This window comes from Bos indicus x Bos taurus, chromosome 18 (assembly GCF_003369695.1).
Source record: "Bos indicus x Bos taurus breed Angus x Brahman F1 hybrid chromosome 18, Bos_hybrid_MaternalHap_v2.0, whole genome shotgun sequence".
NCBI lineage: Eukaryota > Metazoa > Chordata > Mammalia > Artiodactyla > Bovidae > Bos > Bos indicus x Bos taurus.
The window spans coordinates 51,058,128-51,079,550 of record NC_040093.1 but is presented as its reverse complement, the minus strand read 5'-3'; the positions used below and the strand labels follow the sequence as shown (position 1 = coordinate 51,079,550).

The 21,423-nt window shown below is 53.4% G+C and overlaps 2 protein-coding genes across 6 annotated transcripts; one reads left to right on the top strand and one right to left on the bottom strand.

The window, feature by feature from the left end:
• The first annotated feature begins 1,622 nt into the window (after positions 1-1,622).
• Positions 1,623-18,440, top strand: DEF8 (differentially expressed in FDCP 8 homolog). Of its 5 annotated transcripts, none has more exons than XM_027513730.1 (12): positions 1,623-1,739; positions 6,150-6,271; positions 6,898-6,995; positions 8,179-8,328; positions 9,097-9,238; positions 10,412-10,576; positions 11,069-11,196; positions 11,437-11,550; positions 12,391-12,471; positions 13,033-13,173; positions 13,273-13,382; positions 14,260-18,440. In XM_027513730.1, the coding sequence occupies exons 2-12, from the start codon at positions 6,160-6,162 to the stop codon at positions 14,360-14,362; spliced, it is 1,344 nt and encodes a 447-aa protein (XP_027369531.1). In that variant the 5' UTR covers positions 1,623-1,739; positions 6,150-6,159; the 3' UTR covers positions 14,363-18,440. The 5 variants fall into 5 exon arrangements, with proteins under 5 accessions (XP_027369531.1, XP_027369534.1, XP_027369535.1 ...); XM_027513733.1 differs by having other exon boundaries at positions 1,634-1,739; positions 12,394-12,471; positions 14,260-18,223; XM_027513734.1 differs by lacking the exon at positions 14,260-18,440 and adding an exon at positions 13,572-14,215 and having other exon boundaries at positions 1,634-1,739.
• On the bottom strand, positions 17,640-21,415 carry CENPBD1 (CENPB DNA-binding domain containing 1). Its single transcript, XM_027513718.1, has one exon. It carries the CDS (start codon positions 20,808-20,810, stop codon positions 19,179-19,181), a length of 1,632 nt encoding a protein of 543 aa, XP_027369519.1. The 5' UTR covers positions 20,811-21,415; the 3' UTR covers positions 17,640-19,178.
• Positions 21,416-21,423: the final 8 nt, after the last annotated feature.

Sequence of the window (21,423 nt, the reverse complement as noted above, 5' to 3'; positions counted from 1 at the left end):
GCTAGGGTTTAAAAGAAAATCAAACACCATTTTTTTCTTATACACACACACACACACACACACACACACACACATATATTTTTAAATTTGGCTGCACTGAACCTTAGTTATGATGTGTAAACCGTTACTTGCAGCATGTGGGATCCAGTTCCCCAGCCGGGGATCAAACCTGGGCCTCCTGCATTGGGAGTGTGGAGTCAACCAGTGGACCACCAGGGAGGCCCCACCAATTTTTAAAAGAGTGTTTGGTTTTTGATTTAAATAAAAACTTTTGTGATTATGGAAAATCTAGTCAGTGCTGCCTCACCCCCACCCCCGCCCCAACCTTACCATTGTGGGCAAAAAATCAATCAGGTGATCTAAGAAAGAAATGGAAATTTTTATTCAATCCAAATTTGAGGATTATAAGCCAAGAACAGCATCTCAGAAAGCTCCAAGGACTGTTTTCCCATTAGAAGTTAAGTCACAGTTATACAAGTTTCTTGAGACAGAGCACAGGAGCGTAATCCACAGTTTGCTGCTGCTGCTGCTGCTGCTAAGTCGCATCAGTCGTGTCCGACTCTGTTCGACCCCATAGACGGCAGCCCACCAGGCTCAGCCGTCCTTGGGATTCTCCAGGCAAGAATACTGGAGTGGGTTGCCATTTCCTTCTCCAATGCATGAAAGTGAAAAGTGAAAGTGAAGTCGCTCAGTCATGTCTGACTCTCAGCAACCCCACAGACTGCAGCCCACCAGGCTCCTCCATCCATGGGATTTTCCAGGCAAGAGTACTGGAGTGGGGTGCCATTGCCTTCTCCGAATCCACAGTTTACACAACTCAAATCTAAGCTCATCATGGCCCCTCACAAGATCAAGAAGCTGTTCAGTTGCTAAGTTGTGTCCAACTCTTTGTGACCCCGTGGTCTGCACCATTTCAGGCTTCCCTGTCCTTCACCATCTTCCAGAGTTTGCTCAAACTCATTTCCATCGAGTTGGTGATGTCATCCAATTATCTCATCCTCTGTTGTCCCCTGCTCCTGCCCTCAGTCTTTCCCAGCATCAAGGTCTTTTCTGATGAGTCAGCTCTTTCCATCAGGTGGCCAAAGTATTGGAGCTTCAGATTCCAAGGAGCATTAGCCCTTCCATTAAATATTCAGGGTTGATTTCCTTTAGGATTGACTGGTTTGATCTCCTTGCAGTCCAAGGGAGTCTCAAGACTCTTCTCCAGCACCACAATTTGGAAGTATCAATTCTTTGGTGCTCATCTTTCATTATAATCCAACCCTCACATCCGTACATGACTACTGGAAAAACCACAGCTTTGACTATAAGAACCTTTTGGCAAAGAAGTTCAGGAAGTGACCTTATCTTTTAAGCAGATGTGCTGGATTCCAGGAGGCGTTTCTGCTGATGGGGGTGGTTTGGCAGATGCATAAATGCAGATCAGATGCACAGCGAGGAGAGAGGCGGGTAAAGAGCAAAGAAATTTTTCGTGTTTAAATTTTCCTTGTCTTCCATGAAGCGTGAAGTTTATTTCACACCATCTTCAACAATTGGCATGAAGGGTCACCCATTTCTTGGACTGGGGGTGGAGGCCTGAGTCCGGGAGTGGGACGCGCAGACTCCGCCGGTGTCGTGAGCCTCCCGACCGCAGGAGGCAGCAGCGAGCGAGGCGGATACAGTGTATTTAGGGCGGCGATGGATACGCTGTAACGAGCCCGGCGGGGCGGCTACAATGTAACCGGGGCGGCGGTGGTCAGGTGAGCGGCGGGAGGGGCGCGGGCGGGGTTCTGGGTGGCGGGGACTCGGACGCTCGGGCCGCCGCGCCCCGGAGCCCGGGGAGCCTCTCTCCCGAAGTGGACACCGGGGCGTAGGGGGCGAGGAACCCGGCCGAGGCCCAGGCCCGGGCGCAAAGCAGGATTCAGACTCCCGGGCGATCACCTGGGGGCAGAGGGGCTTGGGGACCTCAGCGGCCCCGATCCCGCTCTGTCAGGGTCTAGCTGGGAAGGCCGTCCTCGGGCACACTGTCACCCCTTCCAGCTGTCACCGCGCGCGTCTGTGGGATGCGAGAGGGCAGAAGGGACCCCACGGCTGTGCCACGGTGCTCTGGGGCTGGACCACTCTGAGCCTGTTTCCTCATTTCTTAAACGGACGGGGTGTGGTGGAAGACAGCTGGCCCTGTGCGGAGCCACTTAGCGAGGGTCCCCAGAGTGTATGTTGCTGCTGTTGTTGTGGGTGAGGGTGGGGGAGGCCCTCTTGGGGTGGCGTCACCCAGAGGTGGGGGTGGCGCTGCCAAGCTTCAGTGGCAAGCAATCCTTAAAGGGACAGTATCGGCCCTTCTCCCGGTGGGGTCCTGGAGGCCTCCTCATGGCCGTGAGCAGCTAGGGTGCACCTTTGCCCTGTCCCCTCTGGTGCAAAGTTTAGGGACCTCTGGTGGTAGCCGGGTGAGGACAGGACCTCTGGTGGCTGTGTCACAAGCAGAACGGGCAAGGCTGGTTTGGGCACATCTGAGCTTCAGCCCTGTGTTCCTCAGGGCCTGAGAGATGCTGGGCTTTGTTCTCAGGGTCCTCTAGTTGCAAAGTCGTGGGCTCCTCACCCTGACCCTGGTGAGAGGAGGTCTCTGGAGAAGGGGAGACAGTGGACTAGTGGGTGTCCTGCATGCTGCTTGCTCAGTGTCCACCTTCTGGCCTGCTCCTGTCTGAGGTCAGGCCTGAATTTGGGGTGCAGAGCTGAGATGTGGGTGAGATGTGGGTGAACCTGGTCGGGTGGTGAGGGTGGCTATTGCTCTCCTCTAAGCCAGTGGCTGCACACTTTGTCTGCTGGGCCCCTGCATTAGGACCCCTTCTGGCTGCTCCAGGCACCCCCTTCTCCCTGGAAAATGCAATTTTCTTAACTTTGGCAGGAGAGGAACTGAGGCTGAAAGAGGTCAGGTTACCCAGTCACTCACTCATCCATGGCCTCTCTGCCTGGCCTACCCATCAGGAGCTTAATGAGAGATGCGATTTCCTGGAGGGCTTGTATCCCAGAGGAGGGCAGCTGAGCAGTGTTACTGCCTTTGAGCTCCTCAGGCCATGTTTTATTTTCTTTCTGACCAAGGCCTAAGAACGTGTGCATTTTATGTATTTTTAAAAATTTAAACGTGGTTGATTTACAATGTTGTGTTAGTTTCCGGTGTACAGCAAAGTGCTTCTGTTACAGATATAGATATCTTTTTCATGTTCTTGTCCATTATGGTTTATTACAGGATGTGGAATATATTTCCCTGTGCTATACAGTAGGATCTTCTTGTTTATACATCCTTTGTATAATGGTTTGCATCTGTTAACCCCATAACCCCAATCCAACCCCCACCCCCCCACTTGGCAACTGCGAGTCTGTTTTCTTGACACATCTGTGTGTCTGTTTCTGTTTTGCTGATAAGTTCACTTGTGTCATATTTTAGACTCCACATTTAAGTGATATCTATGGTATCTGTCTTTTGGACTTAGTGTGGGAATCTCTAGTTGCATCCATGTTGCTGCAAATGGCATTATTTCATTCTTTTTTATGGCTAATATTCCATTGTGACGGAGAAGGCAATGGCACCCCACTCCAGTACTCTTGCCTGGAGAATCCCACGGACGGAGGAGCCTGGTAGGCTACAGTAGTCCATGGGGTCGCTAAGAGTCAGACATGACTGAGCGACTTCACTTTCACTTTTCACTTTCATGCATTGGAGAAGGAAATGGCAACCCACTCCAGTGTTCTTGCCTGGAGAATCCCAGGGACAGAGGAGCCTGTTGGGCTGCCGTCTATGGGGTCGCACAGAGTCGGACACGACTGACGCGACTCAGCAGCAGCAGCAGCAGCATTCCATTGTGTGTGTGTGTTTTTTTTTTTTTTTGGGTAAAAGCAAAGATAGCTTTATTGGGAAAGCTGACAATCCTGGGAAGAAGCTGGACTCATGTTCCAAAAAACCAAATCCCCATTGCTGATCAGAGGGCAAGAGATTTTAAAGAATTAGATGTCCATCAGCAGATGAATGGATAAGAAAGCTGTGGTACATATACACAATGGAGTATTACTCAGCCATTAAAAAGAATACATTTGAATCAGTTCTAATGAGGTGGATGAAACTGGAGCCGATTATACAGAGTGAAGTAAGCCAGAAAGCAAAACACCAATACAGTATACTACTACTACTACTAAGTCACTTCAATCGTGTCCGACTCTGTGTGACCCCATAGATGGCAGCCCACCAGGCTCCCCCGTCCCTGGGATTCTCCAGGCAAGAACACTGGAGTGGGTTGCCATTTCCTTCTCCCCATTGTGTGTATTTGTACCACACCTTTATCCACTCATTTGTTGATGGACATGTAAGTTCTTTCCATGTGTTGGCTATTGTGAATAGTGCTCTGATGGATGCTGGGTGTGTATATCTTTTTGAATTTCAGTTTTCTCCAGATGTGTGCCTGGGAGTGGCATTGCACAATCATATTGCAAGTCTGTTTCTAGTTTTTTCAGGAATGTCATCCTGTTCTCTCTAATGCCTCTGGCTGTATTGTAAAATGCTGAGAGGTTTCTGAGGAGAGACCCATGGGGGTGGCTCCTGACCCTCCAGTCTTTGGGGGCTGGACTGACTGCCATGCACTTGTGCTTACTCTCCAGTTTGTAGTCTCGTTTAGACAGTAACTCTTTACAGCGGATACTATTATTATCCCCACTTGAAACATGACAGCTCAAAAGCACAGAAAGGTTTAGGCATTTGCCCAAGGTCACACAGCTAGAGCTGATAGAGTGTGGATTTGAGTAGGGCCAATTTGCTTGCTGATCACAGTCTGTTGGGGGTCATTAGTATGGATCTGTTTTGGCTGCAAGAGACAGAAATCCTCCTCCTGGTAACAGTAGTTTAAACAGAAGTTTATTTGTGTCTCAGTTGAATGAAGCCTGGGGGTGAGCAGCCCAGGGATTCTTCACCACTTGGGAAGAAGGGGCTGGTGAGTATGGGGACAGCTGGGTCTCCCCTGCATTCTGGAGGCTTCCCTGGGCACTGTGGTTCCTGTCATCTGGTGAGGCACTGGGCATCAGAGCTGAACAGTTTGCGAGCTTCCCAGAGACCTCAAGTTATAAGGGAGATAGGGATTTGGGTTCGTGGCACCATGTCCTGCCCTGCTCTGACCAACAGGTAGTTGGTCTGCAGGTGCCAGTTCTACTGGTCCAGAATTTTCAACCCACATCCCTCTAGAGGCAGACAGGTCCCGCAGAGGTGTGGGGGTCCCCACCCAGGTGCAGGGCAACACTACGGGTGGAGGGTGGCCTCGGGCCATCGCTGCTGGCTCAGTTTTCCTTTCAGTGTGTGTGTGGGCACACAGGAGTCATAGGATTGCCTTTTATAATTACAGATTATTCAGACTGCAACCCAGGTGTCAGCAGAGCATAGCCAACGTCCATGTCCTTCCTACAAAGTTTTGAAAACATCTTTCAGCCTCCTGTGAACTCATTTGTCCTTGGAGCAGAGAGAAGCTAAGGAATGTGGGTCAGCTAGTTAAGTGTGGGCCTCTGTCTCAGGAGCCACCAGCCCTGTATGTCTGTGGTTTGCTGAGCTCCCAGCTGTGAGCTCAGCACTAGCTGCCTGTGCCCTTGGGTCCCGGGGTGTGGGGCCAGCCGTGGGCTCAGGCCGCATGGTGGTCATACAGCATTCAGAAGGCCTCTCCACAGGGCAGTGTTAAGGTCGGTCCTGCCCTGGGCCACACTGCAGGTGGCAGGGCAGGCCTGAGCCCTGGCATCAGCACTGAGCCTTCTGCTGGCCGGGCTTTCTGAGTGCTCTGACAGGGAAGGAGCACCCTGGGTCCCGGGCAAGAGGGAGACACTGAGTGTTGGCTGGCCAGGCGATGTGCACGGGACCAAAGGGGCTCTGTGCTGGAGGTCTGGCTGGGCACCCCCAGCCCTGCCTGCCCCATCGGTGACTTGGGCATCACTGCTGTCACTGAGGGGCCAGCTGTGGGGGCTGAGCTGACTTGGGGAGGGGTTCTGAGGGGGAGGCCATGGTGTGGGGATATTTGGCCTGGACCCTCCGGGAAGTGAGAGGGGCCAGGTCTCCCCTCTGATACCTCAGGCACTTGAAAAGGGAAGGGGACCCCAGTGAACCTGAGTGCTGGACACCCACCTCTGCTCTTCCCGGCTGTCCGCAGGTGGGGTGCTATGGAATATGACGAGAAGCTCGCCCGGTTCCGGCAGGTCCATCTCAACCCCTTCAACAAGCAGCAGCATGAGCAGGGGGCTGGCGAGGAGGCCCCGGGCATTACTTCTCAAGGTGGATTCGGGGGGTGGGGTTGTGTAGGTGGTCTGCCCTGCTCACACCAGCCCCCATCCTCAGGTGGTTCCTCCCTGGGGGCATGCAGGTGGCTTCTTCACAGTTCAGACTGCTTCCCCCTGGTCCATCCTCAGGAGAATGAACACGCCCCTGGGCAGGGATGTGTCACTGTCTTGTCTGCCATGTCCCAGGGGCCGCACACAGCAGGTGCCCCTCGGGGAACACCTGGGGTGTGAACTCAGAGCCGAGACCTGCAGGGTGAGAGGTCAGCAGGATGTGAGCCCTGAGATTGCAGACTGAGCCCACAGGGTGCCAGAGTCCACACAGGGGCTCCCATGTTCCAGCGTGTAGCCCTTCAGAGGTCCTCCTCCAGTCCACAGATGCACACCCAAGCTGTGAGCCTTAGAAACCGGCATGTTTCTGTAACCCTGGTTTTGCACGGCTCTGTCCTGTCGCCACGAGGACACAGGGTCCTCTGCAGGTGCACGCAGGGCTCACCCCAGAGTAGAGACCTGCTTCCCTGGGCACCTCTGTGGGCTCCCTGTTCCCTGAGGGCTCCGCAGCACCCTCCTGGGGTGGTGGGCTGACTCATCTCTCTGCCACCCTCCCCACCTGCCCCGCTGCAGCACGCCTGCCTGAGCTGCCTCCCGGGGAACCAGAGTTCCGCTGCCCAGAGCGTGTGATGGATCTTGGCCTGTCTGAGGACCACTTCGCTCGCCCCGTGGTAAGGTTCAGGGTCTGTGGGTGGACAAGGTGACCCACCCCCCCCACCCTCCCCGAGTTTGAAGAGTTGGCCATGTCCATCTCAGCCGGGCCTCCTAGGCGTGGAGTCTGAGGCCTGCGTGACACCCGGCTCCCACCCTATACCTATGTGCCGGCCTGTGGGAATGGGTTGGATGCGGTGTTTGGGAGCCTGGGCTCTGTCCTCCTGGGCAGCCATTCTCTCCCCTCCATGCAGGATACTACAAAGCAGATGTGGGGGCTGACTCCATCTGGGGTCCTGGGGAATCCTGTGGTCCATTGCAGGGTGAAGGCGAGGGCGGCCACTGCCCACCACCACCTGCTCAGCTAGGCAGGGCCACTCCTGTCTGAGCTAGGTTTTGTTCCATGAAAACCTTGTGGGGTGTTTTTTTTTTTTTTTTTTTTTTAATTAAAGGGCTCTAATAATTCCTTTAAAGTTTCAAAATCTTTGCAAACTATCTCCAACTGTTGTTTGAGAGAGATGCTATGGTAACATTCACATAGGACTTTAAGATTCGCCTGAGCCCCCGTTTCTCGTTTGCTGTTCATTTTGCTGGTCATGTGGCCTTTAACTTTACATTCTGTAGGTACACACACTCCTCTCAGTTATGTGTTTGAACCCTTATTTTGCACTCCTGCGGGCAGTGACCCCCCTTTCTTGGGGCCCCAGCCTCTAGCTCTGACACCTGGCCTGTCTCCTTGCCCAAGCTTAGGGCTTTGCTGGACCCGAGCTCGGGTCAGCCTGTGAGGTGCTGGGCCTGAGGGCAGGTGGCAGCCAGGGGTGTCTCTGAGCTTGGCGATTGAACCAGAGGCCACTTCCTCTCCTTCTTGACAAACAAGTGTCATTTCCCCTGATTTCATCCAAGAGGAAGTTCTGTAGAAGCAAGTGAGATAGCACAGCCAGAAGAGCAATTGGATTTCTAAAAGAGGGAAGTTGTGTTTTGAAGAACACCATGAATTAGGTCTCCAGAGGCCCATGGGTGGACAGGTCCAGAGAGTGGGCAGGTGGTGTGGCCTGGGGCCTGCCTCTGCTGCTGACGGTCCTGGGCATTGAGCAAGTCTTTGGGCCATCGGGGCTCGAGATGGGTGGGGAGATCTGTTCTGGGCCCAACGACACACAATCTGACTATCATTGTCCCCAAACTGCTCCCCCTCCACGTGAGCAGGGCCTGTTCCTGGCGTCTGATGTCCAGCAGCTGCGGCAGGCCATCCAGGAGTGCAAGCAGGTCATCCTGGACCTTCCAGAGCACTCAGAGAAGCAGAAGGACGCCGTGGTGAGACTCATCCATCTCCGGCTGAAGCTTCAGGAGCTGAAGGTAGGTGCCAGTCCACCCTCACCAGCAGCCAGAGCTGAACTGGAGGCTGGGGGAGTGATGGGCCCTCAACCCAGCTCTGATCCTGCCTGTAGTCCTGGGTCATGTGTCCACCTACTGAAGCAGGTGGGTGAGTTAGTCCCACCTTGAACCACATGACCCAGAGTGTGGCCTGGTTCCCTGAAGATGACAACAGAAGGGGTCATGGATCCTGGAAGCCAATAACCGCTGGGGTCCGTCATGTAGTCCTTGAGTCTGGTTCATGAGTCCATGGGTTTTGGACAGTGGTAGTTTCATTAGAATATAGGTAAGGCAATGGTATGGGCTCAGACAGCCCGAAAGACAGTGGCTTAAAGGAGTTGGTTGTGTAGATTTACTCACATGGATGTGTTGCGGGTTCCCTGGGCCTATCTGGCAGCTACTGGCATTGGAGACCACAGGTTCCGCTTTTCTATTGCTCTGCTCTTCTCTGGCAAGTCCAGGACAGCTTCCACCAATCTGGGTCTGCTCTCAGCCAGCTGAAACAAAGCAGGGAGGGCAGCAAGAGCCCCTCAGTACTGCTCACGTGCCCTTGGCCCTAATGTGGCCCTGGTGCAGCAACTAGGAACAGAGGTGGTCTGTAATCTCAGTGGACCAGGCCTGACCGGGCACCCTGTCCTATTGTAAAGGGAGGGGTCTGTGGTAACCTTTGCTATGTGGTGCCTGGGAGATGCAGTCAAGGGGCTCATGTGTCCAGAAGGAGCTGTGACCCTTCCCTGGTCTCCTCCCTAGGACCCCAATGAGGATGAGCCCAACATTCGAGTCCTTCTCGAGCACCGCTTCTACAAGGAGAAGAGCAAGAGTGTGAAGCAGACATGTGACAAGTGTAACACAGTCATCTGGGGCCTCATTCAGACCTGGTACACCTGCACAGGTGGGCGGAAACCAGACTGCCCTTCTGGGCTGGCAGTCTAGGTCTCTGGGGAGAGGGGTTCTCTATCGTGTCCTCATTATTTGCAGAACCTGGTAGTGTGTGGTGGGTGTAGCAAGAGATGAGAGACCCAGGTGTCTGCCTTCACTGGGCTCAAGTCCACTAGCCACATGTGACTCTTCAAATTTAAATTATTGAACATAGATAACTAGCTCCTCGGTTGTACTGTGCATGTTCCAAGTACACAGTAGCCATGCAAGGTTGGTGGCCACCCCGCTAGACATTGTAGAGACACATCACTGTATTGGAGGTGCTGCTCTGGATGAGAAATCAAATGAGTCAGTAATGTGGTGTGTTAGAAACAGTGAAGAAGGCTAGGGGGCACAAGCATGTCAGGGAGTGGGGTGCTGCTATTTTAGGGTGAAATGAAAAGGCTTCATGTAACATTTAATAAAAAAGCTTGGAGGTTAGGGGCAAACCAGGAGCATATCTGGGAAGGAACATTTCTGCAGGGGAGCTGTATGTACAAAGGCCTGTGGTCAGTGTGTGTCCAGTGTATTTCATGAGGAGTTGAGAGCAGCGTGGCATAGAGGTACTTCAGAGGTGGCAGGGGGCTTTTCTCTAAGTGCACTGGGTCCATGTGGGTGGATATACTTAGGTTTTAACTCCAGCTGCTGAGCTGAGTATGGCATGGGGGAGGGAAAATGATGGCCTTCTGACTAGGGTGAGACTCTGACATTCAGATGAGAAGGGCCAAGTGCAGCTATAGCTGGACATGGGTGTAAGAGAGGAGTCGGGATGACTTCCCAGTTTGTAGTCTCAGGAGGTTGAAAGACAGAGTCCCTGAAATCTGAGATGGGAAGCTGTGGTGGATTTGGGTAGGAAGAGCCGGGTTTCACTTACATGGCTTGGCCTTGATCCCCTTGGGTATCCCAATGGGCATGGCTGGTAGGCCCCTGGACTTCTGAGTCTGAAATTGGGGGAAAGGTGTGCACGTACTTTCAGGGCAAGGCTTGGGATGGGGACATTTGGGGACCTGCAGTGGCACCTGGAGAGGCTCTTGGGTTGATCTGGGAAGCTGAGTGGAGCCCCCTGGGGGTCCCGGAAGCTGAAGGTCAGCCTGGGCTGCAGAGTGGCCCTCCTCCTAAGAGGCATGCTGTTGGGCCCCCATCCCAGGGTGTTATTACCGCTGTCACAGCAAGTGTTTGAACCTCATCTCCAAGCCCTGTGTGCGGTCCAAAGTCAGCCACCAGGCCGAGTATGAGCTGAACATCTGCCCTGAGGCAGGCTTGGACAGCCAGGATTACCGCTGTGCGGAGTGCCGAGCACCCATCTCTCTGCGTGAGTGCCCCCGGGGTGGGGGGTGGGAGTTGGGCAGGGCGCAGGGCTGAGGGGAGCTGTCCTGGGCAGGGTGCCCTGCCATCAGCTGCGTGAGTAAATGGGAGGAATGCGCAGTTGAGCTCCTCTCCTTGGGAAGCCAAAAAGGACTGCTTTTGGCACCTTTTCACGCCCGCCCAACCTGACCAAGGTTCCCCTAGGAGTCCCTGCAGGGCTGGGCTAGTCTCTCTCCTGTGACCGCATCATCACAGAAAACCCACCCCATGGGAAGACCACACTGCACTCACACGCTGTGTGTCAGGCCTTCCTAGAAACATACTGACATTGACTCAAGGGATTCCCCATCTACTGTCTCGTTTTACTGATGAGAAACGGGAAGCGGGGCGACTTAGAAGAGGACGAGTCAGGGGCGGGGCCGGGCGGTGGGGAACCCTTGGTGCAGCTGGGGGAGGCGACCTCTCAGGTCTTCCTGACTTTGGAACATCTCCTCCACAGGGGGCGTGCCCAGCGAGGCCCGGCAGTGCGACTACACTGGCCAGTACTACTGCAGTCACTGCCACTGGAACGATCTGGCTGTCATCCCAGCGCGTGTGGTGCACAACTGGGACTTCGAGCCGCGCAAGGTGCGGAGAGAGAGAGCGGGGAGCGAGGGGTGCCGCCCTGGGGATTGGGTGGGGGCGTGGTGTGGCCGGGGGCGTGGCAGAGCGCTGGGGCATGGGGCGTGGCTGCGGGGGCGGGTCAGGGCACAGGCTGGTGCGGGGCCTCGGGGTGGGGCAGAGTGGGGCGGGGCCCGAGACAGGGCGGCGGTGCTGCAGGGGCGGGGCGGAGCGCAGAGGTGCCACCTTTCCGCCCCTCTGGCCCAGGTGTCCCGTGGCAGCATGCGCTACCTGGCGTTGATGATGTCGAGGCCAGTGCTCCGGCTCCGGGAGATCAATCCTCTGCTGTTCAACTATGTGGAGGAGCTGGTAGAGATCCGGGTAAGACAGTGGAGTGGCGGGCGTGGGGCAACCCTGCTCCACTTTCGCAGCTGTGTGAGGAGATGCCACCTGTGTCGCTGCCCCCCGCACCCCCCCCCCCCACCACTGCCTTTTAAGTTAAAGTCGCTAGAGCAACTGTCCAGTCACAATACGACGAAATAGCACACGAGGCTCAGAGGCAGTTTGAAATTTTGTAGCAACCACAGTAGAAAAATGAGGTGAAGTTCATCTCAGTGATGTCTTTTATTTCGTGCACATTGTTGAGACACATCGTGTGGCGTTTCTGTCTTGTATTAGACTGCGTCCCAGTGTGTATTGTCAAGAGCAGCCTCACATTGGCCCAGCCACATCTGGTCGCTGTTCTGAGGAGCTGTGTGTGACTGGGGGTCCTCTCTTTGGCACTCAGCAGGAGGGCGGGGTGGGGTGTGCCTCAGGTGGGTGCGGAGAGGGATGGGACTTGGTGGGGAGGAGCTGAGGCACAGGGCCACTGAGCTGAGCAGGGGATCTGGGTTCAACTGGGCAGTCTGATGCAAGCTCAGGCGCTCCCAAGGTGTGTGTGTGTGCATGTGGAGCTGGGCGGGGAGCAACTGTGCACTATGGAAGCTTAGGGTCCTGCCTGGTGGGGAAACTGTGTCTTGACCTTGAGCTCGGTTGGAGGCCTCAAAGCTGGGACTGTTGTGGGGGGACGGGAATGCACTTACGGTCCTCTACTGACCCAGACTGTAAAGTGACAAAGCTTCCCACAAAGCCAGCCCTGCCTCACCCCCACTGGCCATGCAGACATGCCCAGCACAGCCCCTGCTCTGGCCAGAGATGCCCACCTGCCCCTCTTGTCCACAGAAGCTGCGCCAGGATATCTTGCTCATGAAGCCATATTTTATCACCTGCAGGGAGGCCATGGCAGCGCGCCTGCTCCTGCAGGTCAGTCCACCCGCCCCCCGGGGTAGAGGAGGGGTGGGGTGGGGAAGGGGCCCTCCAGGAGGGCAGGAAACAGACCAGGATCGTGAGGGGAAGACTTGACACTGCGCATGTGCTGTGCCATCAGCAGAGGGTCTCCACACTGTCCCAGGGAACACCAAGTCTACCCACAAAAGCATTCTACCCACAAAAGTGTTCCCTGCTTCTGTCAGCTTGAGAAGCACTGAGAGAGTGGGTTGTCACCCTGCAGCCTTCACGGGAGCCTCCATGGAGTGGACCCAGGGATGGCCAACCACAGAACACTTCGAGGCCCACCTACTTACTTGTTTGCAAGCACTCACTGGGTGCCTGCTGCGGGCCGATGGTGTTCTGGATCCTGGGGAGCAGAGTGGGCGGGACCTGGCCCTCACCTAGGAGTGCACTCTCCGGGTTGGGCCGGCAGGAAGAGTAGGAAGCAGCGTATTGTGTGATGATATGTGTGGACAAGATAAAGCTGGGAAGAGGGCTCTGGTCAGGCAAGGGCCCTGGCCTGGTGGCTCCGGGGTCACATGGCTGTGCCTGCAGCTCCAGGACCGGCAGCACTTTGTGGAGAACGATGAGATGTACTCGGTGCAGGACCTGCTGGACACGCACACGGGCCGGCTGGGCTGCTCACTGGCTGAGACCCACACGCTGTTTGCCAAGCACATCAAACTGGACTGTGAGGTGGGCCCCTACAAGCCAGGTGGGGAGGCGGGAGGGCGGCTCGGGAGGATGTGCCCCCCTACCTGGGAGTGGGCACTGACCTCCCCGCCTTGCCCGCAGCGGTGCCAGGCCAAGGGCTTTGTGTGCGAGCTCTGCCGGGAGGGAGATGTGCTATTCCCCTTCGACAGCCACACATCCGTGTGCGCCGACTGCTCTGCTGTCTTCCACAGGTCTGTGTGAGCGTCCACCTCCGTAGATGGTAGATGACAGGTGTGGGAGAGAGTGCTGGGAGTGTCAGGTGGGGAGAGGCTGGGGCTTGACCTTTGCCACCTGGTTTCAAATGGGACTTAGGTTTACTGAGGCTGGAGCTTCCTAAGCTTTCTAGTTTTTGTGATTTTTTTTTTTCCAAACATCTCTAGGCCACAAGAAATACCCAACAGTTTTATTTATTAAGTACTTAGGTTCAACAATGGAAGCATTTATGTCCTAAAGCCTTGTGGATGTTTGGAAGAATGATACACAGCAGTGGGAAGAAGATATGTGAACTCTTTAAGTACACTTATCAGTAGGTGTGTGCCTGTGGGGCCCACATGGCTTGTCACACTGGGCTCAGATGGGACCCCACCACCCCGTTTCTGTCCACACTGGATTTTCCTGGCCCTTGCTGTTTCTCAGAGTGACCCTCAACCTCATTGGTCAGCAGAGCTGGACTGCGGTCTCAGTAAGGACTGTAGCACAAAGTGTTGAAACTCTGAGCCACCTTGAGCTGGCAGTTTGTGAGGTGTCCTGTCAAATGTTTCTGTGCCCCCTTCAAAAATTTAAGCTGCCATGGGGACCATGTGCACCTCCACAGAGCCCTGAGCGGGGGGTGCTTTACATGGTAGTGGGAACAGGTCAGGGAGGGGAGTCACTAAGAGGGTCAGAGGGTACCAGGTGATAGGTGTGGCCCTTTGGGATGTCTATACAGAGGTATGGGATACAGGCCTGGCTGGCACACCTGGATGAGACTGCTGCAGGCTCCCGTCTGTTAAAGGAATATTGTGAAGACTCAGGGTTACAATTCTGCTTGTGGAGCCCCCTCTTCACGGCCATTCCTGTCTCCCCCAGGGACTGCTACTACGACAATTCCACCACATGCCCTAGGTGTGCGCGCCTCACCCTGCGGAAGCAGTCGCTCTTCCGGGAGCCTGGTCCAGACCTGGACGCCTGAGCGATGGAAGCCCTTCTAGGCCTGTCTGTCCTGCTGGCCGTTGCCACAGTCAAGGTGTTTCCTATACTCTGGAGACCTAGGGTCTAGCCCCTGGACCCCCCGACTGCTGAGCCAGCACCACCAGGACCACCGTCCCCCAGTGCGTGTTGGGGCTTGGGGCGTCTGTTTTTTGGGTGGGCTGCTGTGAGGGCCAGGACGTGTACCCTTCCTCCACTGCAGAGCTTTGAGGGTCAGGTGTGGGGAGCATCCCTCACCTCCCCTTTGGTCAAGAGCCCCCCACCCTACCCTGCCCACCTTGGGACCAAGGCTACTGGGCCCTGGCTACACTGGAAATCCTGGAAGCCTTCCAGGGAGTGCCGACAAGACTGAGGATGCAGTCTTAGCCTGACTTTTACCTGTGGTGGACGGTATGGGTTCTACTTGGAGGCCCCTCCCCCAGCCCCTTGCCTCTTTGAGGTCCCCTGGTTGTCCCTGGCTGGGGCTGTGTTCATCCCTGTCTCCCGAGGGCCCTGCCCCTGCCCCCCGGGTTCTCTGGGGCCTTCGCCAGCAGGACCATTCCAGCGGCTACTGGCTGCTGTGGAGATCTCACCTCCTACCGCCCCTGCCTTGGCCCAGCCCAGCTCACTCTGGTGCTTCATGCTGGGTGGCTGAGGGGGTCCCACCCAGCGAGGAAGTGCGCTTCCAGGTATTGGGCAGGACTGTGCCCCTGGCAGGTCAAGGTTAGGTGAGAGGGCTAGGGGACAGTAGACCTGGCCCAAGTGTGCCTATGGAGGGCTCCGGATCACTCGGAGACCCCCCCAACCGGGGCCTTCTGTTTGGGGAACTGAGATCAGGCACTGGAAATACTTGCTCAGGGGAGCACCAGGCAGGACTCATGGGGTGTGGGAGGTCCTGCCACCAGCGGCAAAGGGAGCCGGGCATGGAGGACTGACCCAGTGGGGAAGATGCATTTGTGGGAACCATCCAGGGGAAGGCTGCCCTAGCCTTGCTGGCCTTCTCCTTGCCCTGGACTGTGCTTGGCTGTTGACACCTGGGGTGGCTGGTGGGCAGGAGGCAGTCACCTGGACATCCATCACCTTTGACTGGGAAGTGCAAGGAGAGGCTTGGCCCACAGGGAGGCTGGCTGAGCCAATGTGGGGGGTGGGTAAGGACAGTGCCAACCCCTCCTTGCCCCTCTGCACCCCAGGGAAGCCCTGCCCAGGGACTTTAGGCCACCCTCCGACTGTGCTGGGCTGTTCAGAGTGTCAGTGTGGGGGTTGGTCCACATGGGGCCACCCTGCTTCCCGTTCTTGGGTCTAGGGGGTTAAAGGCTAAGCGCCCTCTTCCTACACCTCACATCTATACGTCTCACTGCGGCATCGCATTTCTGTCCCAGGGATCCTGGCTTCTTCCAAATGGACTCTGTAATCAGCACTGTGTTATTCCAGTTACAGTCACTGTGTCCGTAAGAAATGTCAGTAGCCATTTGTTGGGCAAAGTTGACTCTTTTTTTAAAACTTCCTCTCACATCACGTCTTCTCCTCCTCCCCCTTCTGGGTGACAGATTCTTTAAACAGAATCATGTGTAGGTCTTTCTGAGACCACGTCACAGTAGCCAGAACCCAGAGGAACCAGTTAGTATGGCCAGGCCTCCCAGGAGAGCCGTATGGGCTGGGTGCTGGGGATAGGGCGGGGTTTGCTGCAGGGTTAGTCAGAGCCCACAGGCCCCTCCCACAGGGTCAGGTGTAAATGGGGCACCTGACCTTGGCCTCAGTGTGCTGACACCTCCTCTGTAGGCTGCACTAAAGCACCCTCTGGGGTTGTTTGGGTTCCAGGAAGTGCTGAGCCCAGTCTGGCTCTGTAACAGAACCTACGTCCTCTCTCCTGAGTCCTCCCAGAGGGAAGACTGTCACGTTAACTCAATGCAGGCAGTGCCGGTCCCAGGTCTAGCTCCCAGAAGCACTTCTGGTCTTCAAGTTTGACTCACTGAAAGGGCCCTTGGAGCTCAGGAGAACCCAAGACCCCCTCCCAAATGACATTCCAACCTCTGTGTATGTACATTTCTCTCTGGAGATACGACCTCTGGTTTTGAGGATGATCTCAAAGAAACATCAGGAGTGTGCGGCAAAGGGGTGGGGGAAGGGTGTGTGTGGGCTGTCTGTGGGCCCACGCTAGCACCTCCACTTCAAACAACTAAAGCCACACTTTGTGTCAGAGGGAGCATGCGGTCTCCACCCACCCACTTCAGGTACGAGGATGAGTTTTTCTTAAACTTTTAACAGCTGTAGGTTTACAGAAGTGCTGCAAACACATTCCCAGGTACCCATCTCCTGGATTCCGTGAATGTTAACATTTTCCCCATTTGCCTTACTCTTTCTCCACACACTTTCTTTTGAACCATCTGGTGGAAGTTGCAGATGGTGCCCCTTTGCCTCTAAGTGCTCCTGTGTTACCCCAGCAAGGATATGCCTCCCACAGCTATGGTGTGGCCATGACATCAGGATGCTCACGTGGATGCCGGCCGTAAAGCCTACAGCAAGCCGTGTTCAAATTCAGCCACTTAGTTGCCATGTCATTTTAGCCTTTAATCTGGAAGGGTTCAGGACTCTGACACAGAAAATCACAGACAAATTATTCTGAAGACTTTCCTTCAGTGTGGGTTTTTCTGACTGGACTCGGGCTTTGCCCTTTTGGTGGGATTTTCCACCCACCAAAGTGGTGGGTGGGTCCAATTTGTCATCTATCCTGCTCAAAACGCTCTGGTCCACTTGGCCCAGCTGACTGACATCTTCCTGGCACTCTTTAGGCACTTTCTTACTTTCCAGCACAGGAAAGTGTTCCAGGCTTAGTTAGTAATTGCCCCAGTCCCAGCCCTGACACCAGTCATCTCTCCAAGGAGCCCTGGGACCTTCTGGTGGAGGACGGATGTGATAGTTGGGTGTGCTCACTTTTGGGCTGATCACTGCCCAGAGGTCCTTTCAGTAGTGTGGAAATAGTACTCCTTATCTATTTCTTTTTTGGTCTATAAACATTAAAAACCATGAGTTCACAGTGAAACTTCCAATTTCAAAACAACACAAGTCATTCTTTCCCTTTTTCATGTTTATTATTTCCTTGCTCGACAGTGAGAAAGCTGGCTCCCTTATCCAGAATACACTTATTTGCTCAGTCCGACAGTACACAGAAAGCACCTTTGGGACTGCTCACTTACGCTGGTGAGAAACAAGGCTACTCACGAGCCTTTAATATTTGTCTATAGCCCGAGGGCATACAGTCAAAAAGTACTTGCTTTTGCTTCTTCATTGTGGGTGTGCAGTTCCTGTGAAATACGGTTCCGTTCAGGTAGTCCACTGCTTTACTTCCCCATCCTTGTTTACTTTTGTTTGTACAGTATATTAACATGGTCCCCAAAGTCAGAACTTCATAAAAGGTACAAAAGTTATATCTCCTCCCACCTCTGGAACCAATCTCTTTAGTCTGATTTCTCCCACCTTTGTTTCTTATTGTACAAATGAGTATGATGTATGCATATTTTCTTATTCCCTGTCTTTCTTCCACAAAAGGTAGCATACTCTACTCCTGATGTTGCTTTTTTTCTATTAATAATATATCCTGGAAACCACTCCACATCAGTTGAGTTCTTCCTTGTTCTCTTATTATTGTAGTTATCATCACTTACAACTGTCTAACTCTCCGTTGTGTACAAGCGCCATTTCATATTTGACTTTTTACATGAGACTCTTCAGGCTATTTCCTAGGTTTTGAAGTTACAAACAAGGCTGCAACAAAATCCATGCATCTGTATTTTCTTTTGTTGGAAGTGTATCCTCCTAAAAGTGGGATTGTTAAATCAAAATAAATATATTTTGTATTAGTGCTTGATATTCTTCTGTAAGGGATGTACAAGTTTGTGTTAGAACCAGCAGTGAATGAGGGTGCCTCTGACCCCACAGCCTAACCAGTGGAGTATGTAGCCATACTTTTGATTATTGCTGATCTGAATAATGAGAAATGGTATGAGTGTTGTTTCATCTGCACTTCTCTTATGTTTGAAGCACTAATTTACCTGCTTATGAATTATATCTTTTGCCTACTTTTCCATGGGGTTTTTGGTATTTTCTTCTCAATATTTATGAGTTCTTCACATATCAGAGATATTAACTCATTATCTGTGAGAAATTTTCTTCCAGTGTATCATTTGCCTTTGACTCTGTTTGTCCTCTTTTATCCTCTTGGAAAAGTTTTATTACATTTTCATATCATCAAATTGATTAATCTTAAATTTCACCTGGACTTTGAGTTACAGAAGATCTTTCTGACCACCCATGGGGAAGAGGCATATATCCGTGGGTTGTGTAGCACTTGTATTGTTTCAGCTTTTAGATTCAAATCCCTCATCTGTTTATTTCTGTGTATGCTGTGAGGTGTGAACTAATTAGCTTTTGCCAAATTTTATCTAGCTGTCCTGCACTATTAAAAAAAAAAACAACCTATCTGTATCTACTTCTGGACTTTCTATTGTATTCTACACGTTTGAGTACCTCCTTGATTCAATCAGAGGTTTTATAGTGTGTTTCAATGTCTAGCAGGGCTGGTCTCATCGTGTGTTTTAAATAACTTTTCCTGGATTTTTCTTTCAATCTTCTTAAAGCACATATTTAAGCACAATTTCAGTAACAAGATGTGATGTTCTTTAGTGTCAAAATGAATGTACCAGAAGCAGGGTTTCCAAGGATGTTAAACATCTGGAGGCCAAGACTTGGCCAGGCGTCACCCAGGAGGTTGCCCTGTTGTGTCTGGTCTTCCTGCCGTGGAGTGTGTTGTGCACTGAGGTCACCTAGGAGAGCTGTTTGGAGCACCGCTCTTTCTCACTGTACAGCTCCCTGTAGCAGCTTATTGCATCATTGATTTCTCTTGAAACTTGCAGTTTCCACGCAGCATCAGGGCTGTTACTGGTAAGGACCTGCAAGCCAGCCTCAAAATGTGAGAAGGCTGCTGACAGCTCCCGTGTGGTTAGTTGGCGCAGGGCAGGGGCAGCCTCTTCACCCTCCTCTTCCTCTCCTGCGGGCTCCTGCTCCAGCTGCATCAGCTCCTCATTTGAGAGACCCTCCTCATGGGACTGCAGCAGCTGGTCCACATCAGCTTCTCCCACCTCTCCAACAGCCACACTCTTGGCAAGGATCACAATATTTTGTTGAAGCTGTGCAATGCCATCTGTTTGGGAAGCACTCTGGAACTGAACACACTCAGGCCAAATCTTCTTCCACACACTGTTCATTGTTGCTGGTCTGAGCTCCCCCCAGGCTACTGCGATGTTGTCCACAGCGTCCACAATGCTGTAGTTTCTCCAGAACTCCCTGATCTCTGCTGTATCCTCCCCATCTGTTGCTTCTAGGATGTGCTCAAAAGTCCTTCTCAGGTAATGAGCTCTGAAGGCAGAGGTTACACCTTGACCCATGGGCTGGATCGAGTCAGCTGTGCTGTCATGAAGATACTCCACTCTTACAGTATCAGACAGATCGTTCAGATTGACTGGGTGGCATGGTGCCTTGTCTAAGATGAGCAGGGCTTTGTTGGTCAGGTTGTTTTGGGCACAGTATTTCTCAATGGCAGGGCAAAAAAAATATGTGAACCATTCATGAAAGATGCTCCTGGTTGCCCAGGCCTTTCTGCTTGAGCGCCAAATCACGGGCAGATTGGGCTTGGAGTACCCCTTCAGAGCCTTGGGGTTTTCTGAGTGGTACACCAATAGGGGTTTCAATTTGAAGTCCCCAGCTGCGTTGCCACCAAGAAGCAGCATCAAGCGATCTTTGGATGATTTAAATCCTGGCTCAGCTCTCTCTTCTACTGAAAGAAACATTCTTTCAGGCATTCTTTTCCAATAAAGACCTGTCTCATCCACATTAAAAACTTGCTGGGGGGTGTACTCACCTTCCTGAATGATGCTCTTCAGTATTTCTGGATATTCATCCTTCTTGGCAGGAGCTGAGATGTTCATTTTGAAGTGGGGCAAACAGTGGCGTTCCTTGAATCTCACAAACCACCCTTTACTTGCAGTAAACTTTTCTGTTTGAGAGCTTTCACCTTGCTCACGCTGTAAGTCATCAAACAAACTCTTGGCCTTCTTCTGAATAACGGTGACACTCAGGGGCACGTTTCGCTGGCTCTCGTCTTCAAGCCACACGCACAACAACCGCTCCATGGTCTCCATGACTGCACTTCGGCGGCGAGTCAACCGGGAGGCTCTCAAAGGAGTGGCTATTTGTGAACTCGCTTTGATTTTGTCTTTATTATCTCTGATGGTTGCCACCGTAGAGGCAGCAAGGCCTAAGGCCTTTGCGATCTGGCTGAGCTTCTCACCCACTTCAAAACGTCTTAACACTTCTAACTTCACGTCGAGAGTGATTGCTTTCCTTTCCCTTTTGGCACTCCGGATGACTGCGGCGTTTAGGGACCTTTTCCCAGTCATCTTTGCCGCCGGTGTGTACTAACCACAGCAGTCTCAGGGGCGAGAAAGCCTGTGGTTACTCCATGCCCCTTCGCAGAATTTGGGGAAGAGAAACTGGGGCTTCCCGGAGGCGCAGGATGACTACACCGGGGACGTGACCGGCTCAGCACAGGCCGGCCCACGATACAGCCCAGGACAGGGCCGGTTCCTTCTGGGTTCCAGGGAGTCAATCAGAGCGGCCTAATCCCTGGACAGCAGGACTGGGTTTCCCTGAAGCAGAAACAAAGCTCCGTGAGGGGCGGTAATACCGCACAGCACACGCCGCCCGGGATCTTCGGTTCCTCGGGAACCGGTTCCCAGCGCTGTACCTGGACCACAAGGAGTCGGCGGACAGGCGGGGTGGTGTACGCCGCTTCCCAAGGAGGACTCCAGATTTAAAGTAAGTCTAAAGGATGTCTCCTCAGCACCTTGCCCGCGTCTGCCACCGTAGTGCAGGTGGCGCAAACGTTCAGATCCGAGTCAGGTCCGACAGTAGACACCTGAGGCAAGGTCCCCACCTAGGCGCCTTGGCCTCACCGCGCATGCGCGAGACCCCGAGGTCCGCTGGAGGTGTGGTGCCCTATGACCTACTCGC

Bases quoted from the DNA above. Each gene is read 5' to 3' on its own strand.
- DEF8 (XM_027513730.1), top strand. From the start codon at position 6,160: ATGGAATATGACGAGAAGCTCGCCCGGTTCCGGCAGGTCCATCTCAAC. The intron at 6,996-8,178 runs GTAAGGTTCAGG...CCACGTGAGCAG, and splicing joins ACCACTTCGCTCGCCCCGTG to GGCCTGTTCCTGGCGTCTGA. The intron at 8,329-9,096 runs GTAGGTGCCAGT...TCTCCTCCCTAG, and splicing joins TGAAGCTTCAGGAGCTGAAG to GACCCCAATGAGGATGAGCC.
- CENPBD1 (XM_027513718.1), bottom strand. From the start codon at position 20,810: ATGACTGGGAAAAGGTCCCTAAACGCCGCAGTCATCCGGAGTGCCAAA.